The 20186-nt window shown below is 32.7% G+C and overlaps 1 protein-coding gene across 1 annotated transcript in view; it reads right to left on the bottom strand.

Moving 5' to 3' along the window:
- The window catches only part of Map4k5 (mitogen-activated protein kinase kinase kinase kinase 5), a 112509-nt gene that overhangs the window by 24431 nt on the left and 67892 nt on the right, over nucleotides 1–20186 (bottom strand). The window contains exons 15-25 of the mRNA XM_005322872.3: nucleotides 15133–15191; nucleotides 13717–13784; nucleotides 11864–11906; nucleotides 10946–11099; nucleotides 9806–9903; nucleotides 9443–9484; nucleotides 8802–8886; nucleotides 6599–6678; nucleotides 6155–6215; nucleotides 4860–4862; nucleotides 3836–3950 (exon numbers count right to left, since the gene is read on the bottom strand). Of these exons, the coding sequence (XP_005322929.1) occupies nucleotides 3836–3950; nucleotides 4860–4862; nucleotides 6155–6215; nucleotides 6599–6678; nucleotides 8802–8886; nucleotides 9443–9484; nucleotides 9806–9903; nucleotides 10946–11099; nucleotides 11864–11906; nucleotides 13717–13784; nucleotides 15133–15191 (808 nt within the window). The remainder of the gene's footprint in view (nucleotides 1–3835; nucleotides 3951–4859; nucleotides 4863–6154; nucleotides 6216–6598; nucleotides 6679–8801; nucleotides 8887–9442; nucleotides 9485–9805; nucleotides 9904–10945; nucleotides 11100–11863; nucleotides 11907–13716; nucleotides 13785–15132; nucleotides 15192–20186) is intronic.

Here is a 20186-nt window from a genome sequence, read left to right as displayed (position 1 = left end):
TACACGTCATAGCAGGAACTATTTGGTTTAATTCCAAATATTGTTTGCATAGGTTGTTGTGATTATTTGTTATTATTTGTCTCCCCCTAAACAGTGAGGTACTGGAAATCTTCAGGGGTACTACAAGTCGATAGGGTAGAAACTCTAATCCATAATGTTAGATGGGTAGATATACAACATGAAAAAGCAAGGGAACAAAATGCTCTAAACAAATCAAGATACTCTGTGGAACCAACCTAGATGCCCTTCAATAGATGAATGGATTAAAAATGTGGCATTTATACACAATGGAATATTACTCAGCACTAAAAAATAACAAGATCATGGCATTTTCAGGGAAATGAATGGCATTAGAGCAGATTATGCTAAGTGAAGTTAGCAAATCCCTAAAAAAAACCAAATGCCGAATATCTTCTCTGATATAAGGGGGGTGACTCAAAACAGAGTAGGGAGGAAGAGCATGAGAAGAAGATTACCACTAAAAAGGGACAAGAGGTGGGAGGGAATGGGAAGGAAAAGGGGAATGGCACAGAAGATGGAAGGAGAACCTCATGGTTATACAAAATACATATATGATGGTATGAGGGGGAAGAAAAAACAAGAGAGAGAGAAATGTGTCACAGTAGCCTGGGTAGAGAGAGGGTGATGGGAGGGGAGGAGAGGGAAGGAGGGATAGGGAGGACAGCAGAATACAAGAGACACTAGTATTGCTGTATGTATATACGTGGCTGTATAACCAATGTGATTCTGCAATCTGAACACGTGGAAAAATGAGAATTCATACTCCATTTGAATCAAATGTATGGTATGTCAAGATCTTTGTATTGTCTTGAGCAACTAATAATAATAATAAAAAAAGATACTCCACTAACAGAATCCATCGACACAACAGTGAAAGATATGTCAGGGAAGGAGTTTAGAATGTAAATAGTTAAACAGAACTGTGAAGTAAAGGATGGTATAAGAAATGAAATCAGAGAGAAAATATAGGAAGTGAAAGATCACCTCAATAAAAAGGCAGAGATTCTGGGAAAAAAAGAAGAAAAGAAAATAGAGTTGACCGTGGAGAGAAGATGTTAAGAAACCATGAACAGAACTTTCAAGAACTATTGGATAACATGAAAAGACCAAATTTAAGATTTATTGACATAGATGAAGATGTAGAGATACAAACCAGAGGAATGCACAAGCTTTTCAATAATATCAGAAAATTTCCCAACCTAAACAATGAAATGGAAAAAATATAAAAAGCTTACAGGACACCAAATATACAAAAGACCCACACCAAGGCATATTATAATGAAAACGCCTAACATATGGAATAAGAATACAATTTTAAAGGCTGAGAGAGAAAAATATCAGGTTAGATATAAGGGGAAACCAATTCAGATCTCAGCTAATTTCTCAACACAGACCCTCAAAACTAGGAGGTCCTGGAATAACATACCAAGCTTTTTCTTTTATCCAGTAAAATTAAGCTTCAGATGATATAAAAGATGATATAAAAACCTTCTATATAAACAAAAGTTAAATGTATTTGCAACCAGAAAGCCTGCACTACAGAACAGCCTCAACAAAATACTCCATAAAGATGAAATGGAAAAAAAAAAATGAAAACTAGTGAAGGAAGAAACTACACTAAAGGACAGTCAATCAAAGGAGAAACCAATTCAAATTGAAAACTAGAAATAAAACCAAATGACAATGTGATTCTGCAACCTGTACAATCAGAAAAATGAGAAATTATACCCCATTTGAGTCAAATGTATGAAATGTCAAGATCATTGTGCTGTCATGTGTAACAAAAAATAAATAAATAAATAGATAAAAATCATGAAAAAAATCCAAACGAAATCATATTTCAATAACAACCTGGAACTAATGTTAGGACATTAATATGTCCTAAACTCATCAATCAAAAGACACAGATTGGCGGACTGGATTAAAAAACAAGACCCAACAATATGCTATCTCCAAGAGACTCACCTCATAGGCAAAAGACATCCAGAAACTGAAGGTGAAAGGATGGGAAAAAAACATATCACTCACATGATTCACATAAACAAGCAAGGGTTTCTATCCTCATATTAGATAAAGTGGACTTTAAGCCAAAGTTAATCAGAAGGGATGAAGAAGGATATTTCATACTGCTTAAGGGACTTATATATCACTCAAACATAACAATCATAAACATTTATGGCCTAAACAATGGAGCATCTATATATATCAAACAAATCCTTCTAAATTTCAAGAATCAAATAGACCACAACACAATAATACTGGGTGACATTAACATGCCTCTGTCAGTACTGGATAGATCCTCCAACCAAAAACTAAATAAAGAAACTAGAAGTAAAAAAAAAAAACAATAATTTAGACTTAACAGACATATACAGAATATTTCATCCATCAATGACTGAATATACTTTCTTCTTAGCAGCACACAGATCCTTCTGTAATACAACCATGTTATGTAAGCTATCACATGTGTTGGCATACAATTTTAATATTACCTTAATATATTTTTAGCATCTGTAGGGTTATTTTGATAGCTCCTTTTCCACTGATATTAATTTTTGTGTTCTTGCTTTTTTCTTGATTAGACTTGTTTATTTTTATTGAATTTTAGCTGTATTATTTCTTCTCTAAACATTTCATATATTTTTACTCCTATTCTTATTTTTTCCTTCCTACTGCATAATTTGAAAATAATTTGATTATTATTTTAGCTTTTTTCGGATAAAAGTACTTTAAGTTTTAAATGTTCACCTGAGTACTATTTCATCCCAGAGATCCTGATATTTTAAGCATTCATTATCACTTAGTTCAAACCACTTTTTATTTACTTTTCTTGTGCTTTCTGCCTTTTCCTCTGAGATATTTAGAAGTGTACTATTTAATTTTGAAATAGTTGATTTGTGGGGGTGTGGTTCTATATATCTTAAGGTGATTTATTTATTTATTTTTATTTATATATAACAGCGGAATGCATTACAATTCTTATTACATATATAGAGCTAAATTTTTCATATCTCTGGTTGTATACGTAGTATACTTGCACCAATTCATGTCCTCATACATGTACTTTGGATAATAATGATCAACACACTCAACCATCATTAATTACCCCATGGCCCCTCCCTTCCCTCCCACCCTTCTGCCCTATGTAGTGTTCGTTGATTCCTCCCATGCTCCCCATCCCTATCTCACTATGAATCAATTTCCTTATATCAAAGAAAACATCCGGCATTTTTTTTTTGGGGATTGGCTGACATTACTTAGCATTATCTTCTCTAATTCCATCCATTTACCTGCAAATGCCATGATTTTATTCTCTTTTATTGCTGAGTAATAGTCCATTGTATATAAATGCCACATTTTTTTTATCCATTTATCTACTGAAGGGCATCTGGGTTGCTTCCACAATTTAGCTATTGTGAATTGTGCTGCTATAAACATTGATGTGGCTGTGTCCCTGTAGTATGTTGTTTTTAAAGGTGATTGATTTCTAATATAATAAATCATGCAGGAAACACAGTCTGCATGATTTCAGATGTAAAAAAAAGTAACGGAAATGCTTTTTATATTGGTTGTATTGTTTACATACATGTCAAAACATCCAATTTAATACTTCAAATATGTGCATTTTATTATACTTCAATTTTACCTCAATAAAACTATGGAAAATAAATGGGGAAAAAAAAGTAGCTGGGATTACAGGTGTGTACCACTACACCTGGCCTAAGGAATTTGTTTTGTTTTGGTTTTTTACTGGGCAAAGAATACTGGTTGTTTTAAAAATGACTCCCATCAAAGTCAAGATGGTATTCTGTACCTTGGCAGTATTCGGTCTGGAAATCTGTGGGTCTGAATGTGGGCAGCTAATCCTGGCTTTTTGGCTTGTTCAAACAAAGCAATAAGATTATGGGAGTAGAGCTGAAACGTTTTTCCTACAAAAGAGCAAACAACATGTTACTTTTCTTAGAATCATATCTAGCAGAGAAATAAATTTTCAAGTAAAAAATATACATATAATTACCTTCTAAAATGAGGAGTCCAGTAATGTTCAAAAGTCAAGAGAGAAGAAAACAAAGCAAATAAAGAATCTCAGTTAATACCATTTTTTAAAAGTAATTTTTAAGTGAGTAGATAATTCTGCTTCATAATACTCAAATTTGGTATATTCTGACAAATAAGTGATTTGGGCTGAATATATGTAAACTTTCATGATGCCAGCACAGAAAAGGAAACTGTTAAACACTGATGTACAAAACCTTATAAATCAAGTTACAATGATGTATATGTAATAATTTTGGTACAAAGTGGAAATTCCTATAAAACTGTATTCTCTCTGGGATAGACTACTTATCCATAATTTATCAAATTATCTTAGATTAAAATAATTGTGAATGAATTCAAATAAAAAGGAATGAAATTGTAAGAAAAGTAAGATAAACCAATATTATAAGCCAAAATAAAAGTATAAATGGGGTACATTTTCATTTCATCAAAAACATTAGCTGTGTTAAGCAGTGGAAGACAAGGTAACTATCTTTTTTGACTTCTCATTATATATGGTGTGGTAATATAACAACATAAAACAGTATTTACTTTTTTATTATTAGAAAAAATGTATATGTATATATATATATATATATACGTAATATTTTTTCTTCTATGTATAATCTTAGCTTAACAAAATTATCTTTATTTTCTCAGAATAGAAACACTCTGGTTCATACTATACCACCCTTCCACTCTGTTTCTCCTATATACACAGTTATCCAGCTAGCCAGGTATCCAGCTACCCACGTGTACATGGACAAAAAAGTTTTCTCCTGTTGACCTCTGCTATCTACCTTCTACCAGTTTTGTAAGTCAATTTTATCAGAAGACAAAACTTACTTATAAACTAATCTCCCCTGCTTTCCCATAGTTACTTTGTAAATATATATATGATTACCCTGTGTAGTTCTTAAGCTTATTTCTGAAGACAATTATGACCAGGGATAAAAGCAGCAAGAGAAAAGTAATTTTGTGTGAAATTTAGAATTGTTAACTTGGACAGAATTGGGTTTAAGTTTCTTTTCACAAAAGTAATATAGTATATTAATATTTGCTAAAAAATGAAAAACAGTTTTGGGAAAATATAACTAAAGTCAAAAAGATTAAGTATTCTTTTGAGCTCCCCTACTTTTTAGAAATCATTTATGTACAAACAAAATGCTCTTCATAAATACTGTCAGTAGGTCAAATATACAGATTTCTGAAGAATCCTTACTAGAGAGAAATAATAATTACTGTTCTGTTCTCTACTTTCAGAATGAAACCTCTAGCTAGCAATTTATATCTAAAATGTAAGATGATATGGTCTGGTAAGTATGAATTAAAAACCCACTTTGTCTTACCATCCCAGATGCAGAACACCTATAAAATCTGAAGTTGAGCAATAAATATATCACTTATGGTAACTCCGAAAACCTGTCTGAATATTTATTATGTTTGCAAATTTGAAACTTAAAGGGCCAAAACAAACAAACAAAAAAGTTTAAAAATACCATCCACCCATCCATTCACTACTACCAACAACCAAAAAAGAAAACCCACAATAACCAGAATTAGAATAGGTTGCTCACCTCACTTAAGAACCTTTAAAACATTAATCCAAGGTAGTGGATTAATGTGGTTCAGAACAACCTGAATGCTACCACCAAATATCTGCCTAAGACTTCACAATTTACTAAGCACTTTGGATATCAATTCATTTAACCCTCACAACAACCTCATAAAACCGTTCTAATCCCATTACCCTCATTTGACAAATAAGAAAACAGTCCAAGAAGGTAAGTGACTTGCTAAACATCACAGAGAAAAGAGCAGTTCAATCTACTTCTTGCCCTTCAACTGTTAATATTCCATCGCTGGGGAGGCTGAGCTGAATGGAATGGCCACAGGTATTAATCACTGTGCTACCTGCCCCCTCACACTCCCCCAAGTATTTAGAAGCTTGAATGGTTTGAGAAGAAAACGTCTCCAAGTCCCAAAGTTACTATAATATAGTTACATAAAATTATAAATAACATTTTGATGTAGTATATACTAAAATTTAATATGTCTACTTGTCTATGTTTATTCTTTATTGCCAAATACATACCTGATAATGACATTAAAGTATTATTGATAACATACAGCCAAGTACACTTCCGTGGAAATAACTAGAGGGAAAGAGAGAGAAGATAAGCCATGCAATTTTCATTTTCTTATCCCTATCCTTCCAACATTCTAAAATAGTACTGCTAGAGATATAACTCAGTGGTAGAGCACTTGCCTAGAATATGTAAGGCTCTGAGTTTGATCCCTAGCACCACACAAAACAAATAAATTAGTTCTATAAAAATAATTATTTTCTGTCTTTTAGTAAATTATCAAAATGTTAGAAAAAAAATCAACAGGAACATGTAAAAGGTTCACTGTCAACCTTTTAAATATTTAAATCATGAAAATTAGAATTTGAGCCCAAATAAATTGATTAAAAATTAAAATACTTTTTTTATTCAATTTGTCCAAACTAATTTTTTTAGTTAAAATACCTCTTTACCTGTTCCATAGTGGCCTCATGTAGCTCATTGAGATTCAATGTGTAAATACCATCTTCAGTTCCAAAAATAATGTACTGATCTAAAACAGTTCATAAATTGTTTATTATTATTTTCTGAAATAATTTACTAAAGTAATGATTTTATAATGATATTAAGAGTTAGACAGCCAAGGTAAAATGGTTTTCTAAAATTCATGCCACCTTATTTCTTTCCTAAACACTTCTCTTCTTTTTTTTTTAAAGATATATTTTGTTGTACCAACTCACTCTGAATTTATCTTACTCTATATATAATCCTTCCCTTCAACATTATTTTTATATTTAATTTTTTTTGTTATAGTAAGTAACTATTTTTGTAAGAAACCTCAAATGCACTTAAACAAGAAAAGTATATTAATTATAAATCATGACACACCACAATGAAATACCAAGAATTCAGATCTTGGTTTCTAAATATTGTTTCTACTAAAAAGAGCCAGGGCTTTTTGGAGACAAGTCTGAGTCCTATTCTGGGGACAGGAAAGTATTAAGATGAGCCTAGAAATTCTGCAGTGCCAGATAGTAAGGAAGTGCTCAAAAATGATTAGGACACTTTAAACAAAAATTCCAGGACAATTTAAGTGTGAAAATAAATAATAGTGATGGATCCTATTTCACTGAATGAAATTAGAATGTATAAGTGCCACCTGAATAAATGTAATATGTAATCTTGAATTAAATGTTGGATTGGGAAAATAAAAAAAAAAACAGGGTGGAGACTAGGGAGAATACTATTGGGACAATAAAATTTAAACATGATGGACAGAAAATCAGTATTACATCAGTGACAAGTTTCCTCATCTTTTTCATTGTACTGTTTTATTTTAGTGATGATTTCTTTTCCATGGTGCTGGGGATTGGACCCAGGGCTTTGGGCATGCTAGACAAGCGCTCAACTGCTGAGCTATTGCCCCCCGCCCAAGTGATGATTCTTTTTTTTTTTTCCTCCAAGTGATGATTCTTGATGCTAGGAAATATACACTGAAGCAGAGGAGCATGAGGTCTCCAATAGATAGAAAATGGTAAAATGAATGAGGCAAAATAGAAGCAATTAATGATTTTGAGTATAGATAGTAGTTTCTTGTGCTATTTTTTATAACTTTTCTGTAAGTCTGAAATTATACCAAATACAAAGTTTCAAACAAAAATATATTTCCTTTCTATTGAAAATTTTTATTATACTTTCTAACAGTGGTATTTAAAGCAGATCATTTTAAAGCAATTAAAACAAACATTTCCTGAACCCCTTTATTGATTATTCCTGTTTGCTAACTGCCATATACTCAGGCAGGTGCTTTCCTTTCTTACAAAGTAAGCATTAAGAGTATTCACATTACAAATGATTACAATGAAAACCAGGGGTGTTAAGCTTATTTTCCAAATCACCTGGCAGCTACAATTCAAACTCGGACTATTTGATTACACATTTTTGCCTCTATATGTTATGCTTCCTTGGCATGTGCAGGGCGCTGGGTTCGATCCTCAGCACCACATAAAAATAAAATAAAGATGTTGGGTCCACCGAGAACTAAAAAGTAAATAATAAACATTAACAAAATTCTCTCTCTCTGTTAGGCTTCCTCACTTTAAAAATATATAGTTTAAACTTACAAAAATAACTATTTTGACATCATTTCAGATTTACAGAAAATGTATAATAGTATAAAGAATTCCTGAATACCTTAACACAGATTCCCCAAATGCTGAACATTTACCACTTATGTTTCATCTTTTCATTCTTTCTCCCCTATGTGCATTTTGTTTCCTGAACCAATTCAGACACAAAAGCCCCTTTATGCCTAAATATTTCAGGATGTATTTTAACCAGTTGTATATAACCAGAGAATAGTATACATAACAATACTATTTCCTAATCTACAGATCTTATTGGTTGAGATAATTGTCCTAGTAATGTTTTTTAGAGTAAGAGAAAATTCCAAAGTAAGGATGCAATCAATTTTGATATCTCTAGACTCTTTTAATCAAAAATGGATCCTACACACTCTTAAGTTTTAAATATTAAACCAAACCCTAACTATCTATTTAGGTTGTCACAGGTTCCTATACCAATTAGTCTATTCTCTAACATCATATTTTAAAGTAACAATCTCAGTTATAAAGATCCAATTGTTTATTGGAGATGCATAATATTCAGAAGTTTTACCTTTTGTATCAGGATGTATCCAGGATGTTGCACAATTAATTTTCAAAGGACAGCCATCAAAAACTTTTGAAAAACATGCTCCCATCTTATTTATAAAGAAAGAAATATTGACTTATTTGATTATATAATTTTAAATAGTGTTAGAAAAATCATTATGATATTTTACACTTATTAGACTTTTACTATATAAAAAAGTACAGTTTATAAAGCATCCCATTCACATGACTGGTTGAACTACCATACAGGCTGAGAATAAATATTAACATAAGTTTCCCATTTCACTGTACAGAGTCCAATGTGAAAATGGCTTCAGGGGTAGAAAGATATTTAATTCACATAAGCAAGAGGACACATTACTATTAACATTATCACACTAAAATTAAATTGGCCTTTTTAGGCTAATCTGAGAACCCAACTGCCAGTATTTATAAAATGAGAAATTGTCTCTGAGTTCTAACCAATTCACTCAAATTAAGGTAAATGATTTGATCCATGAACTATCCAAATGCATCTAATACCTTTCTATTTTGTAGTATCATTGATTTTAAGGGCTCATTATAACATACCCTATAGCAAATCTACTTCTGCTGCTTCTAAAGACACAAAACATGGCAAATAAGTCATATAAAAATATTCTTTACCAGTACTTTTGGGGTGGGTGGTAGACCATTGATGGCTGGTTTCTGTGGAAAAAATAATTTTTAATATCATAAGACTTCCTGAGCCTCAAAACAAAAAAAGAAAACCTTTATCCATTCAGACATTTAGTTATTTGAATTCTTTTCTTTGAGAGAGATGGGGTCTTGCTATGTTGCTCAGGTTGGCTCTGAACTCTTAGGCTCAAGCTATCCTCCTATGTCAGCCTCACAAGTAGCTGGGACAAGAGGCATATACCATCCCATCCTGCTCCACATAGGCAAATTCTCAAATTAAACAGATTATTTCCCTTGCATGATAAATACACGATTAGTTACAATTAATTGCTAAATGCCTGTTGTACTTACAGGGAAGTCTCGCTTGTCCTTTTTTCGAGGTAACTGTGGTGCTTGTGCTGATCCTTCTGTATTTTCACTAATCAGTTTTGAAATACCATCACCATTTCCTAAAGAGAATCATAGTTAAAAGTTGAATGAACACAAATAAACACACCCTTTGAAAAACAATTTTTCCTTTCTCTCATGACCTGTCTTCCCCTTTAGTGATTTGTTATGGAAGAATATTTTCTACTGTCAGATGAGTTATCTTTGGTCCCTTCCTCTAGATTCTATAGTTGTTGCACTGTATCTTTAGCCATGCTCTTAACCTATGAAAATTATGAATGTCTTTCCATAGTGTAAGGAAAAATTAAATCTCCTAACATGGTTACATTGATATTCAAGACCTTTTCCAATTGAACTTTAATCCACATTTTCAGTCCTATTTTTTCTTTAAATATCACACTATCCCATAGTAGAGTGTACTTAAAACATAATTCAGGTTTTCCTGCCTCAGTGCATTGATTCTTCTTTCTTATTTTCCAAAAATGTCTGTCAGCACTGGCTTCACCTACTGAAGGCTCATTAAGCCCTTTACTACCCGTCAAGAGTTTACTTTCTCTTTTCTCCATCCTTACCTCCCTCAGAAATCTCAGATATTCTATTACATACAATTATTATTTTATGAGACTCTCATACAAGTTATCTTTTCTAATGTTTTGTATACATAAATATAACTTCTGCCATAGCCTCTAATCTCCAGGAGGGCAGGAATAAGTATTCATCCTTATAGGTCCTATAGTATTATTTGTTTTTTAAATTTTGAATCAGGTTCTCACTAATTTGCCGAGGCTGGCCTTGAACTTGTAATCCTCCTGCCTCAGCCTCCCTAGTCACTGGGATCAGAGGTGTGCACAAGCATGTGTGGCTAGGTCCTATAATATTTAATAAGGAATCAAATTAGAGTTGAAGTGGACAGAATTTATTTATAGACCATCTATTTGGAATTAAAGAACCTCATAAAGCTTTACACTGTAATAGGACTGACTACAGAAGAAAGATATTCTTTAAAACAGGAACAATGTGGCTTTCTTTCCACTTTGATTTATTTACCCAGATCACAGTATCTAGCCGTACGCACTCGAGGGCTGCAGACACTGCTAGCCATACCCAAAGAGGAAGTCTCTGCTACAGGACCACAACTTGGGCTACTCTGTCTTCTGAGAATTTGAGGAGCTCTGTTCTCTGAATCAGGGCAACGTTTTATAGTTGATGATTTTTCTTCATCTGGGAGGTTGTCTTCAGGGTAACTGTTTATCCTTGGCTAGTGATTAAAAAACAAAAAAGTACTTTGAAAAATCTAGATACAGAATTTAGTTATTAGGCTTCAAAGACTTTAGGAGGTAGGGGATGCACCTTTTTCTTCCTAGTGTTTATAGATCAACTCACTGTGCTAAGTGAGCAAAGTAAGCAAGAGTTAGGTTACTGTCCCAAAACAACTCTGAACTTAACATGTAATTTTTAATCAGCTCAACCAAAATTGATAAAATTTTTTATAACCAATAGAGATGATGTAAACAGTCCATAAAATATTTAATAGCGGAAACAATGACAATAACTCAATTAAGTATGACTACATAAATGTCAAACTACAGTAATAAATAAGGATTATAAATGATCCATGCAGACAAGTATTTTCTCAAATGAGCAATAATCTATGTTTTTCTTTTTCTAATAATTTGTTAAAAATATTCTATTTCTCAGGGAGACCAATAAAAGAAGGGGAGGGGAAAGGGAAGACTTTGTGGAATGAAACTAACCAAATTATGTGTACATAGGAAGGAATATATCACAATAAATGCCACTTTTATGTATTATTATAATATACTGATAAATTCTTTTAAGAAATCTATTTCTCATGAAATCTTCTTTACTATATATTTTACATCTTCATGTCTCCCTTCTGAAGAAAACTATATTCATCTAAAATATATTTGAGAAACTTCTGACTCTGAATAAAATAAAATTATTTTAAAAATTTAATTATTTAAAAAAAGATTTATTGCTCAAAGTCCTTAAACAGCTCACCTTAGGAGGTAGGGGAGGTGGTACTGCACGTTTTGAGGTTGATCTAATACAAAGAGGAAAAATATAATTTAGATGGTGATAAATGGCCATAACTTAAAACAACAACAATATTTACATGTATTAAAAGACAAATAGATAATGATATGGAATATGAGGAAAAACTATGACCTCATACAGTCAGAATGTACTAGTGTGACTATAAAATAGAGATATTATAAAGAAGGCACCAAGTCTTTACTTCATAGTTATGCTTTGTGATATTTAATTTAAACTTAGTAATAAACAATAAATTCAGGCTAGGGGTGTAGCTCAGTGGTAAAATGCATACTTAGCATATGCAAGACCCTGAGTTCAATCTCCAGCATCAATAGAAAAAATAAACAAAAAACAACAATAAAATTAAAAAATTTCAAACCCATAAGATTCAAGTGGCTATTATCATCAAACTACTTGAAACATGGTCCTCAGACCAGTGATAATGGCACCACTTGAGAACTTTTATAAATGAATCATTTCTACCTACTGAATCAGAATGTATATTTTAATGAGATCTCCAGTTCAATATGCAAATCAAAGTTTGACATGTACTGATCTAGCCCAATGGTCATACATGTTTATCCAGTCACTGCAATCAACTGGAAAGCTTTTAGGATTTTTGGATTCCAGTCTTGAAGACAATATTCTATAGTAGAGGTTGGAAATTTTTTCTGTCAAGGGCCAAACAGTAAATCTCATAGGCTTGGTAAGTAATTGCAACTCTGCTAATATGGAGTGAAAGCATCTTTAGATGATACATAAATTAATGAACAAGGAAGGCTATGTTCTGATAAAGCTTTACTTATGGACACTGAAATCTGAATTTCATATGATTTTCACATGACAAAATACTCTTCATTTGATTTTTTGTGTGTGTGTGGGTACCAGGGATTGAACTCAGGGGTACTTGACCACTAAGCTACATCCCCAGTCCTATTTTGTATTTTACTTAGAGATAGGGTCTCAATGATTTGCTTATTAGCACCTCGCTTTTGCTGAGGCTAGCTTTGAACTCGCAATCTTCCTGCCTCAGCCTCTTGAGCCATTGGGATTAGTGTTGTGCACCACCATACCTGGCTTCTTCATTTGATTTTTTTCCAAGCATTAAAAATGTAAATACCATTTTTAGTGCACGAGCTGTGTAAAAATAGGCAGCAGGCCAGATTTGGTCCATAGGCTATGCAGTTTGACAACCCCAGATCTATAGGTCTAATGTGGGGACACAGAATCTGTATTTTTTTTTAAAAATATTTATTTATTTATTTTTTAGTTTTCAGCAGACACAACATCTTTGTTTGTATGTGGTGCTGAGGATCGAACCCGGGCCACACGCATGCCAGGCTAGTGCGCTACCGCTTGAGCCACATCCCCAGCCCCCAGAATCTGTATTTTGACAGAGTCCTCTAGGTAAATGCAATGCACATATAAGTAAACAAGAACAATGAGACCATGCCCTATAGTTAATTGCCAAAGGAAAGACTCTACCAATCTAGATTATGAAGTAACTACACTGTGGAGATAAAACTGGGACTTTCTCATTTCCACTACAGTAATTTTTTACCATGACATCTTGTGAGTCACCTTTCCATATATTATTATTACACATAGTACATTTTGATTAAAACAAAATACAAAAGCATTAATGATCAATATGTGATGGTTTTTGGTAATTAAAAAAAAGTCAGAAGCTTTATATTGGCAACATTTTTAAGAAAAAAATTAAAGCTTATTAAATCCCATTCCTCTACTACCAAATACTGTTCTATGTAATTTAATAACTTTTATTAAATTAAAGTTATTAATCAGAAATAACTTACTTTCCAGTATTTGAACCATCAACAAAAGGATTCCACTGTAATATAAAGTTTGGGTCTGATGAGACTCCCTGTGAAGATTAAAAATATAGTTTCTTTTATAGATATTAACCATCTTATTACTGAAAGATGCTAATCATCATTTTGATTCAAGAAAAACTCCAGTGTCATGATTGCTAATGTATTGGCATTGAATCAGTTTCTAAATCTTCAGCTAGTTTTGCTTTGCCATTTGACCTATTTAGGTCAGTGACTCATTATCAGTTGACATGAACTTAAGAAATTCTATAAACATACTAAATATAGCTTCAAATATAACAAGTCCTCCTTTTTAATCTTTATTTTTTGGTTAGACACAATACCTTTATTTTGTTTGTTTATTTTTATGTGGAGTTGAGGATCGAACCCAGGGCCTTGCGCATGCTAGGTGAGCACTCTACCACTGAGCCACAATCCCAGCCTGTGACAAGTCCTCTTTATCAATATGCTAGTATATTCTAAAGCAAAAAAGCAACTTTGAATTACTTACATCACCACTTCATTAGCATGCAGGACTAAATAACATTATTAAATTATTTATTTACTGGTACTACTACTTTTTCTTATTAGCATGGAAATTAAGGACTCACAGACACATACAGTAAGAACAACATCTCTTCTACATGTTATTCTAAAAAATATAGTTCTATTAATTGAAAATAAAGTAGATATTGAGGTAACTTTTAGGTCAACTATAACAATATCATGCTTTATTTAGTTTTTTCTTTTAGACCAAAGAAGGGTTAACTAAGTAGTTGTCTGAAAATAAGGGCACTGGTTAAAAAAGAAGTCATATAAATAAATGACGTATCTTTTATTTTGTTTTTCTTTTTTGGCAGTGCTGGGTTCAAACCCAGGGCCTTGTGCATGCTAGGAAAGTACTCTACCACTGAGTCACATCCTCAGCCCCACAAATAAAATACTTAAAAAATAATAATAATAAGGCATTGTAAAAATATATTTACTATAGATCTAATAAAATAGATATGAAAAAAGGTACCAAGAACTTTGAGCTAAGCTTCCAAATAAATGTTTAGTAGTTTCATATAAATACTTCAAAAGAGTCAAAATGAATGACTGAAATAGCATGTTATGTTCTAACTACTCAAAATACACCAATTACTAACTTTATCAAACTTGAATATGTGAAATACATTATCAATGTAAAATGCTTGGGACTGGGGTTGTGGCTCAGTAACAGGGAATGTGTGAGGCAATAGGTTTGATCCTCAACACTACATATAAATAAATAAATAATAAAGATACATCAATAACTAAAAAATATTTTTAAAAAATGCTTAAAAGAGGATATGATTCTGTTTCTTATAGTATGTCTAACTGAAATAAGTTTTCTTAAAATTTAAAAGTTATCATTCTTACCATTTCATCCCGTGCTTCTGTTTCTTTTCTCAGAGGAGGTTCAAATTGTAATTTGTCAACTGCAAAATATATACGAGATATTTATAAACTCAATCTCTTAAGGGTTAATCTTGGAGATGAAATGTTTGTGTCCTGGTAGAAGGGGAATGGAAAATATAACACACACACACACACACACACACATATATTTTTAACTACAGTCTTACCAAAAGAGTGTAATAACCTAATGTCTTCCTGATATGTCTGTTTAATTTTTTAAAAAATATTTTTAGTTATAGATGGACACATAGCTTTGTTTATTTATTGTTATGTGGTTCTGGGGAATGAACCCAGTGCCTCACATGTGCTAGGCAAGTACTCTACCACTGAGCTACAACCCCAGCCCCTCTGTTTAATTCTGATTGAAAATTTTAAAACTTCATTAGAAGTAGATGACCAAAGAACAAATGGCTTCTGTTAAATATTATAATGTTCAGGAATCTAATACATTTTACTGTGTATTTTATTTGGCCTAGTCAGATTGATTTCAGAATTATTTAAAATATTCAATGAGTAACTACTTTTATATGAAATATTCCCAAACAGGGAAAAGGATGGTTTATTACTGTCTCATAAAGTATACAGAATTTTAAGATTCTAAAATCCAATGTAACTAAAAGGCCAATAAAGTTTTGTTTTCAACATTCATACTTGCATTACAGAGATGCAAGTTTCCTGAATACAATCTTAGCAAACAAAATGTCCTGAAAAAGCACTTTCAAATAGGATCTAGAATTTATCCCTAAAAACAAGATTTGTAGAAAGCAATAAAAAGTACACAATTCATTAAATAAAAAGTACACAATTCATTACATAAGCAAAACCAGTATATCATAAATTTTTTTGTAAAAAAGATCAGAATAAAAACAGCATCTACTTTAAAAAGACCTTGGTCATTAATCACTCACTTAACATGATCTTAAAACATTTAAATTCAAGAATTACTATTATAATTCATAAAGAACCATTTACTCTTTTGAGACAGAGATGAGCTAAAGGATTTTTCTTTTGGTCATAATTGGCAAGAAGAGAGTGATGGATCAATGACCTTGACATTCCAGTAGAAACATAAACAAATGTGAGAGTAAGCTCAAAGGAACAGAGATTTGGAGCATAGTGGGAATTCATGTATCAGAGCTCATGCCAGGGCCCAGGACAGGAGTGAAGAGTGCATTGAAGTACATGAAGATGTCCAAATATGAAGATCCACGATAAAAGGTATAAATATGGAAATAAAATATCACTTTTCATAATAAATTAAAAGACTACAAAAATTCCTAGAAAAAATGAATTTCATCATTTAAAGATACAGTAAAACATTAACTACATCCCAATAGACAAGTATCAGTAAAAATGAGATTTCATTTAAATAATTATTTAAGAAGTTTTAATGTGTAATAAAAGATATCCTTAAAAAATCCTTATTACTGGCTTAAAATTATTATAGCCATAACTTACAAACAGAATGCTGGAGCCTCCAATTTTTGTTCTGTGTGGTAGACTGGACATATACTTTTTAAAAAAGAAAACCCTGGTAGTGCCTTTGGGTGTGTCTTTGGCCCATGACAAAGGTGAGGAGGCTTTCTAGTATATATCCTCATTTATCTCTAAAAGATGATCCAGTTCTGGCTATAATTAAGACTGACTGTTATGCTATAAACTACTACACATGTAGCATAAATATGTGTGTGTGTGTGTGTGTGTGTGTGTCTGTGTATACAAATTATATGAAACAACCGTTTTGGGGCAGTGGATGACATTACAGGGATGTGTTCCTTGAGAGAAGGTGAATACATTGTGGTAAAATCCACGGCCCAACTTTGGCTTTTTGCCTGGGGACACTTCCTAAAGTAGTGTTACAAGAAGGTGGAGTCCAAAGAGTAAGTCTCACTGGATAGGGAAACAAAGATAAGAACTTGGGGGTATGATTTGAAGAGCAGAGTATTAAAAATAAGAAAGCTGAACTCTAGAAATCTGCAAAGAGTTTTCTTTAAATCTGTGACTGAATACTAAGAGCAAAGCAAGCTAAGCAAATTATGTTAGAAAACAAGCTAAGAGGACCATAAAGCAGAGATGTACCAGGAAAGATAACCAAGTTTCCATTCAGAGGAAGATCTTGCTGAATACTCTAGAAAAACAGTCAGCAAGCCTTGAAAGGATCAAGCTGACCTAGTTAATTCATTCTTTAAAGGAAGAGGGCAACACCCTTTACAATTAATAGAAACAGATTCAGAGATGATACAGATGTTGAAATAAGTAGATAAGGTCTGAAAACTGCTATTATAAATATGTTCAAGGATTTAAGAGAAAACATGAACACAAGTGAGCAGATAATCTTAGTAGAGAAATAGAAATTATATATATATGTACATGCATTGTATGTGTGTGTATGACTCAAGTCTAGATTTGAAAAATATCACATCTGGAAAAAAACTCACCAGAGGAACTTAACAGTGGACTGAACACTACAGAGGAAAAGATCAATGACCTTGAAGTCACGACAACAGAAATTACAGAAAACAAAGAAATCCCCCTTATGTGCAGATATGAGGGGCAGAGAGAGAGAACAAGCCTTGTTGCCTTATGAAACAAGTGAATTAACTATGCAGCTAGAGTCCTGGAAGTAGATGAGAGATTTGGGTAGAAGAGTAGCCAAGTATTTTCCAAATTCATAAAAAATTTCAACCCATAGATCTAATAAACTGAACTCCAAGTAGAATCAACAAACACACAAAAAAATGCATTAAATGGATTGCAGTCAAATTATTAAGAAACAAATAAAAATCATAAAAATTTCAACTGTAGTACCTTACATATACATACATATTTAAAAAATCTGGCTCCTCTGCCATCTTATAGCCTGAGAAGGTGTACTAGGAACAGGACTTCTGAAAGTCACCTGTGTCTGGGAGGCTGTGATTCGAGGCCATTTTTGCTAGCTATATGCCCAGGATGAAACCGATACTGGCTGGACAAGAGATAAACTTATGTATACAAAGCAATAAACGACCCAGTGATTCCTGAAAGGAAATTGAACAAAACCAGGTAATCTGGGGGAAGGTAACTTGTGTCCACGGAAACATGGCATGATTTGTGTCATGTTCCCAATCAAGCTTCCTACTCAGGCCACTGCACAGAATCAATGTAAAGCTGTACTCTTCAAGGATTTAAACCAATGAAAAGTAAATAAATAAAAGTGGATTTGTTTTTAAAAAATCTGAATTGATATCATGGATTGGGTTGTAACCTGCAGTTTATAAAGTGTTGACATAGAATATATCAGTGTATTATACTTGAGGTAATTTTTCATAGTTTTTTTCAGTAAACAAAAATCTTATTTGATAATCATATCCTATTTTTAGGATGGATAAAGCTTGTCTAAAAGCCTAAATTTTGGGCTGAGGTTGTGGCTCAGTGGTAGAGCACCCGCCTAAGCATGTGCGAGGCCCTGGGTTTGATCCTCAGCAACAAACAAAAATAAACAAATAAAATAAAGGTATTTTGTCCAACTATAACTAAAAAATAAATTGAAAAAAAAAAAAGCCTCAACTTTAAGATTGGCAAAAACAAAATAAAAGACACTGTTTAGTGTGCTTCCTACCTAGGAAATGTCTCTCTCTAGGGTTGGAAACACTCAGTCACTATAGTTATCTAGAGATATTTGTAAGACAGTACATCTTATGATTTTCTCACTCTCACTCCATGGCTAACATAAAAAGGACCCATGGAATTTTCAAATTTAAGTTAGATAAACTTTCCAAAATTCTCAGACTTTCTCAGCCTAAAGTGTTTTGATTTTTCCTTTGTGAATTACAGGGAGCTCAATTCCCCTGGAACCCATTAACTCAATAACCAAAACCTCAGTATCCAATACATTTGAGAATCCTGATTTTGACTATTTTCTGCATTTATTACAGGATAATAGCTGGATGTCATTCAGCATACACAGTTTAAATCAAACATAGCCAAGAAGGACTTTCTCTGAGACAAACTTTATATGATTTAAAATTCAGAACTGTTCTGGAAAACTGCCTTCCAACGTCAGTACGTAGAATCTAGCCAGATGTTTTAAGTAATGAACACAGTGGTAAAACTGGGTGTTGATCTCTGTATTTACAGTTCTCAATTATAGAGAAATACACCCATCTTAGATCACTGAAAAACTGTCCCATAGAACACCTCAAACTAGAAATGACAAAGAGTCCTTCAGAAGCAAACAAAAAGAAGTAGCTTCCATGCAAGATTGCTGTTTCAAGCGGATGACTACATTGAGTGGAGCATCTGGCCCAGGACCATGAACAAGAGCACTGGAGCCACTGACTCTCACATGTTGAATCTGTATGCTACCATATATAACTTCTTTTCTTAGCTACAAGTCCTTCCTTTCAATAACTGAAGGTTTTGGATTGTTGTCAGACACTTGTTACTCTTACACTTGATACCTGTAGAGTCTATATTAACATCACTCTTTTTAGCCTTAGTTCATGGTATGAGTCCAACACTTGGCTGAAATTTATTCACGAATCAACTAAAACCATACATTTTAAAGCCACTGTGGGGTTTGTATATGATCACTTTCCTCCCATCTTCCTTTGGTGCCAATGCCTTGTGATCAGTTCCCTAAATAGTTGGATTCAACCATGGATTGACTTTTTAAATGACAAATTCTTAAAATTAGATAATTTGGCTAATTTCTAGTCTAGACTGAGAAAGTACTTTCTTTATTCTCCCTATTATAGGAGTCAATAAACCTGACTCTGTTGTCCCTATACATTTGTCCCTTGTGGTTTTAGACTGATTAGGATAGGTGCATAATAATTATTTATACACTACAAAGAATTTTATAGTAGTAGTAATAGTCCAAAACTATAAACAAACCAAATGCCAATCAACAGAAGAATGGATAAATTTTGGTATAATTATACAATGAATATTATTCTACAGTGAAAATAATAAACTACTGCTATACACACATGATTCCTATAGACCCTATGTTGAACAAAAGAAACTAAGCA

This window comes from Ictidomys tridecemlineatus, chromosome 5, assembly GCF_052094955.1.
Source record: "Ictidomys tridecemlineatus isolate mIctTri1 chromosome 5, mIctTri1.hap1, whole genome shotgun sequence".
Classification (NCBI taxonomy): Eukaryota; Metazoa; Chordata; class Mammalia; order Rodentia; family Sciuridae; genus Ictidomys; species Ictidomys tridecemlineatus.
The sequence above is the reverse complement of the archived record's forward strand: the minus strand, read 5'-3'. Positions and strand labels throughout refer to the sequence as shown.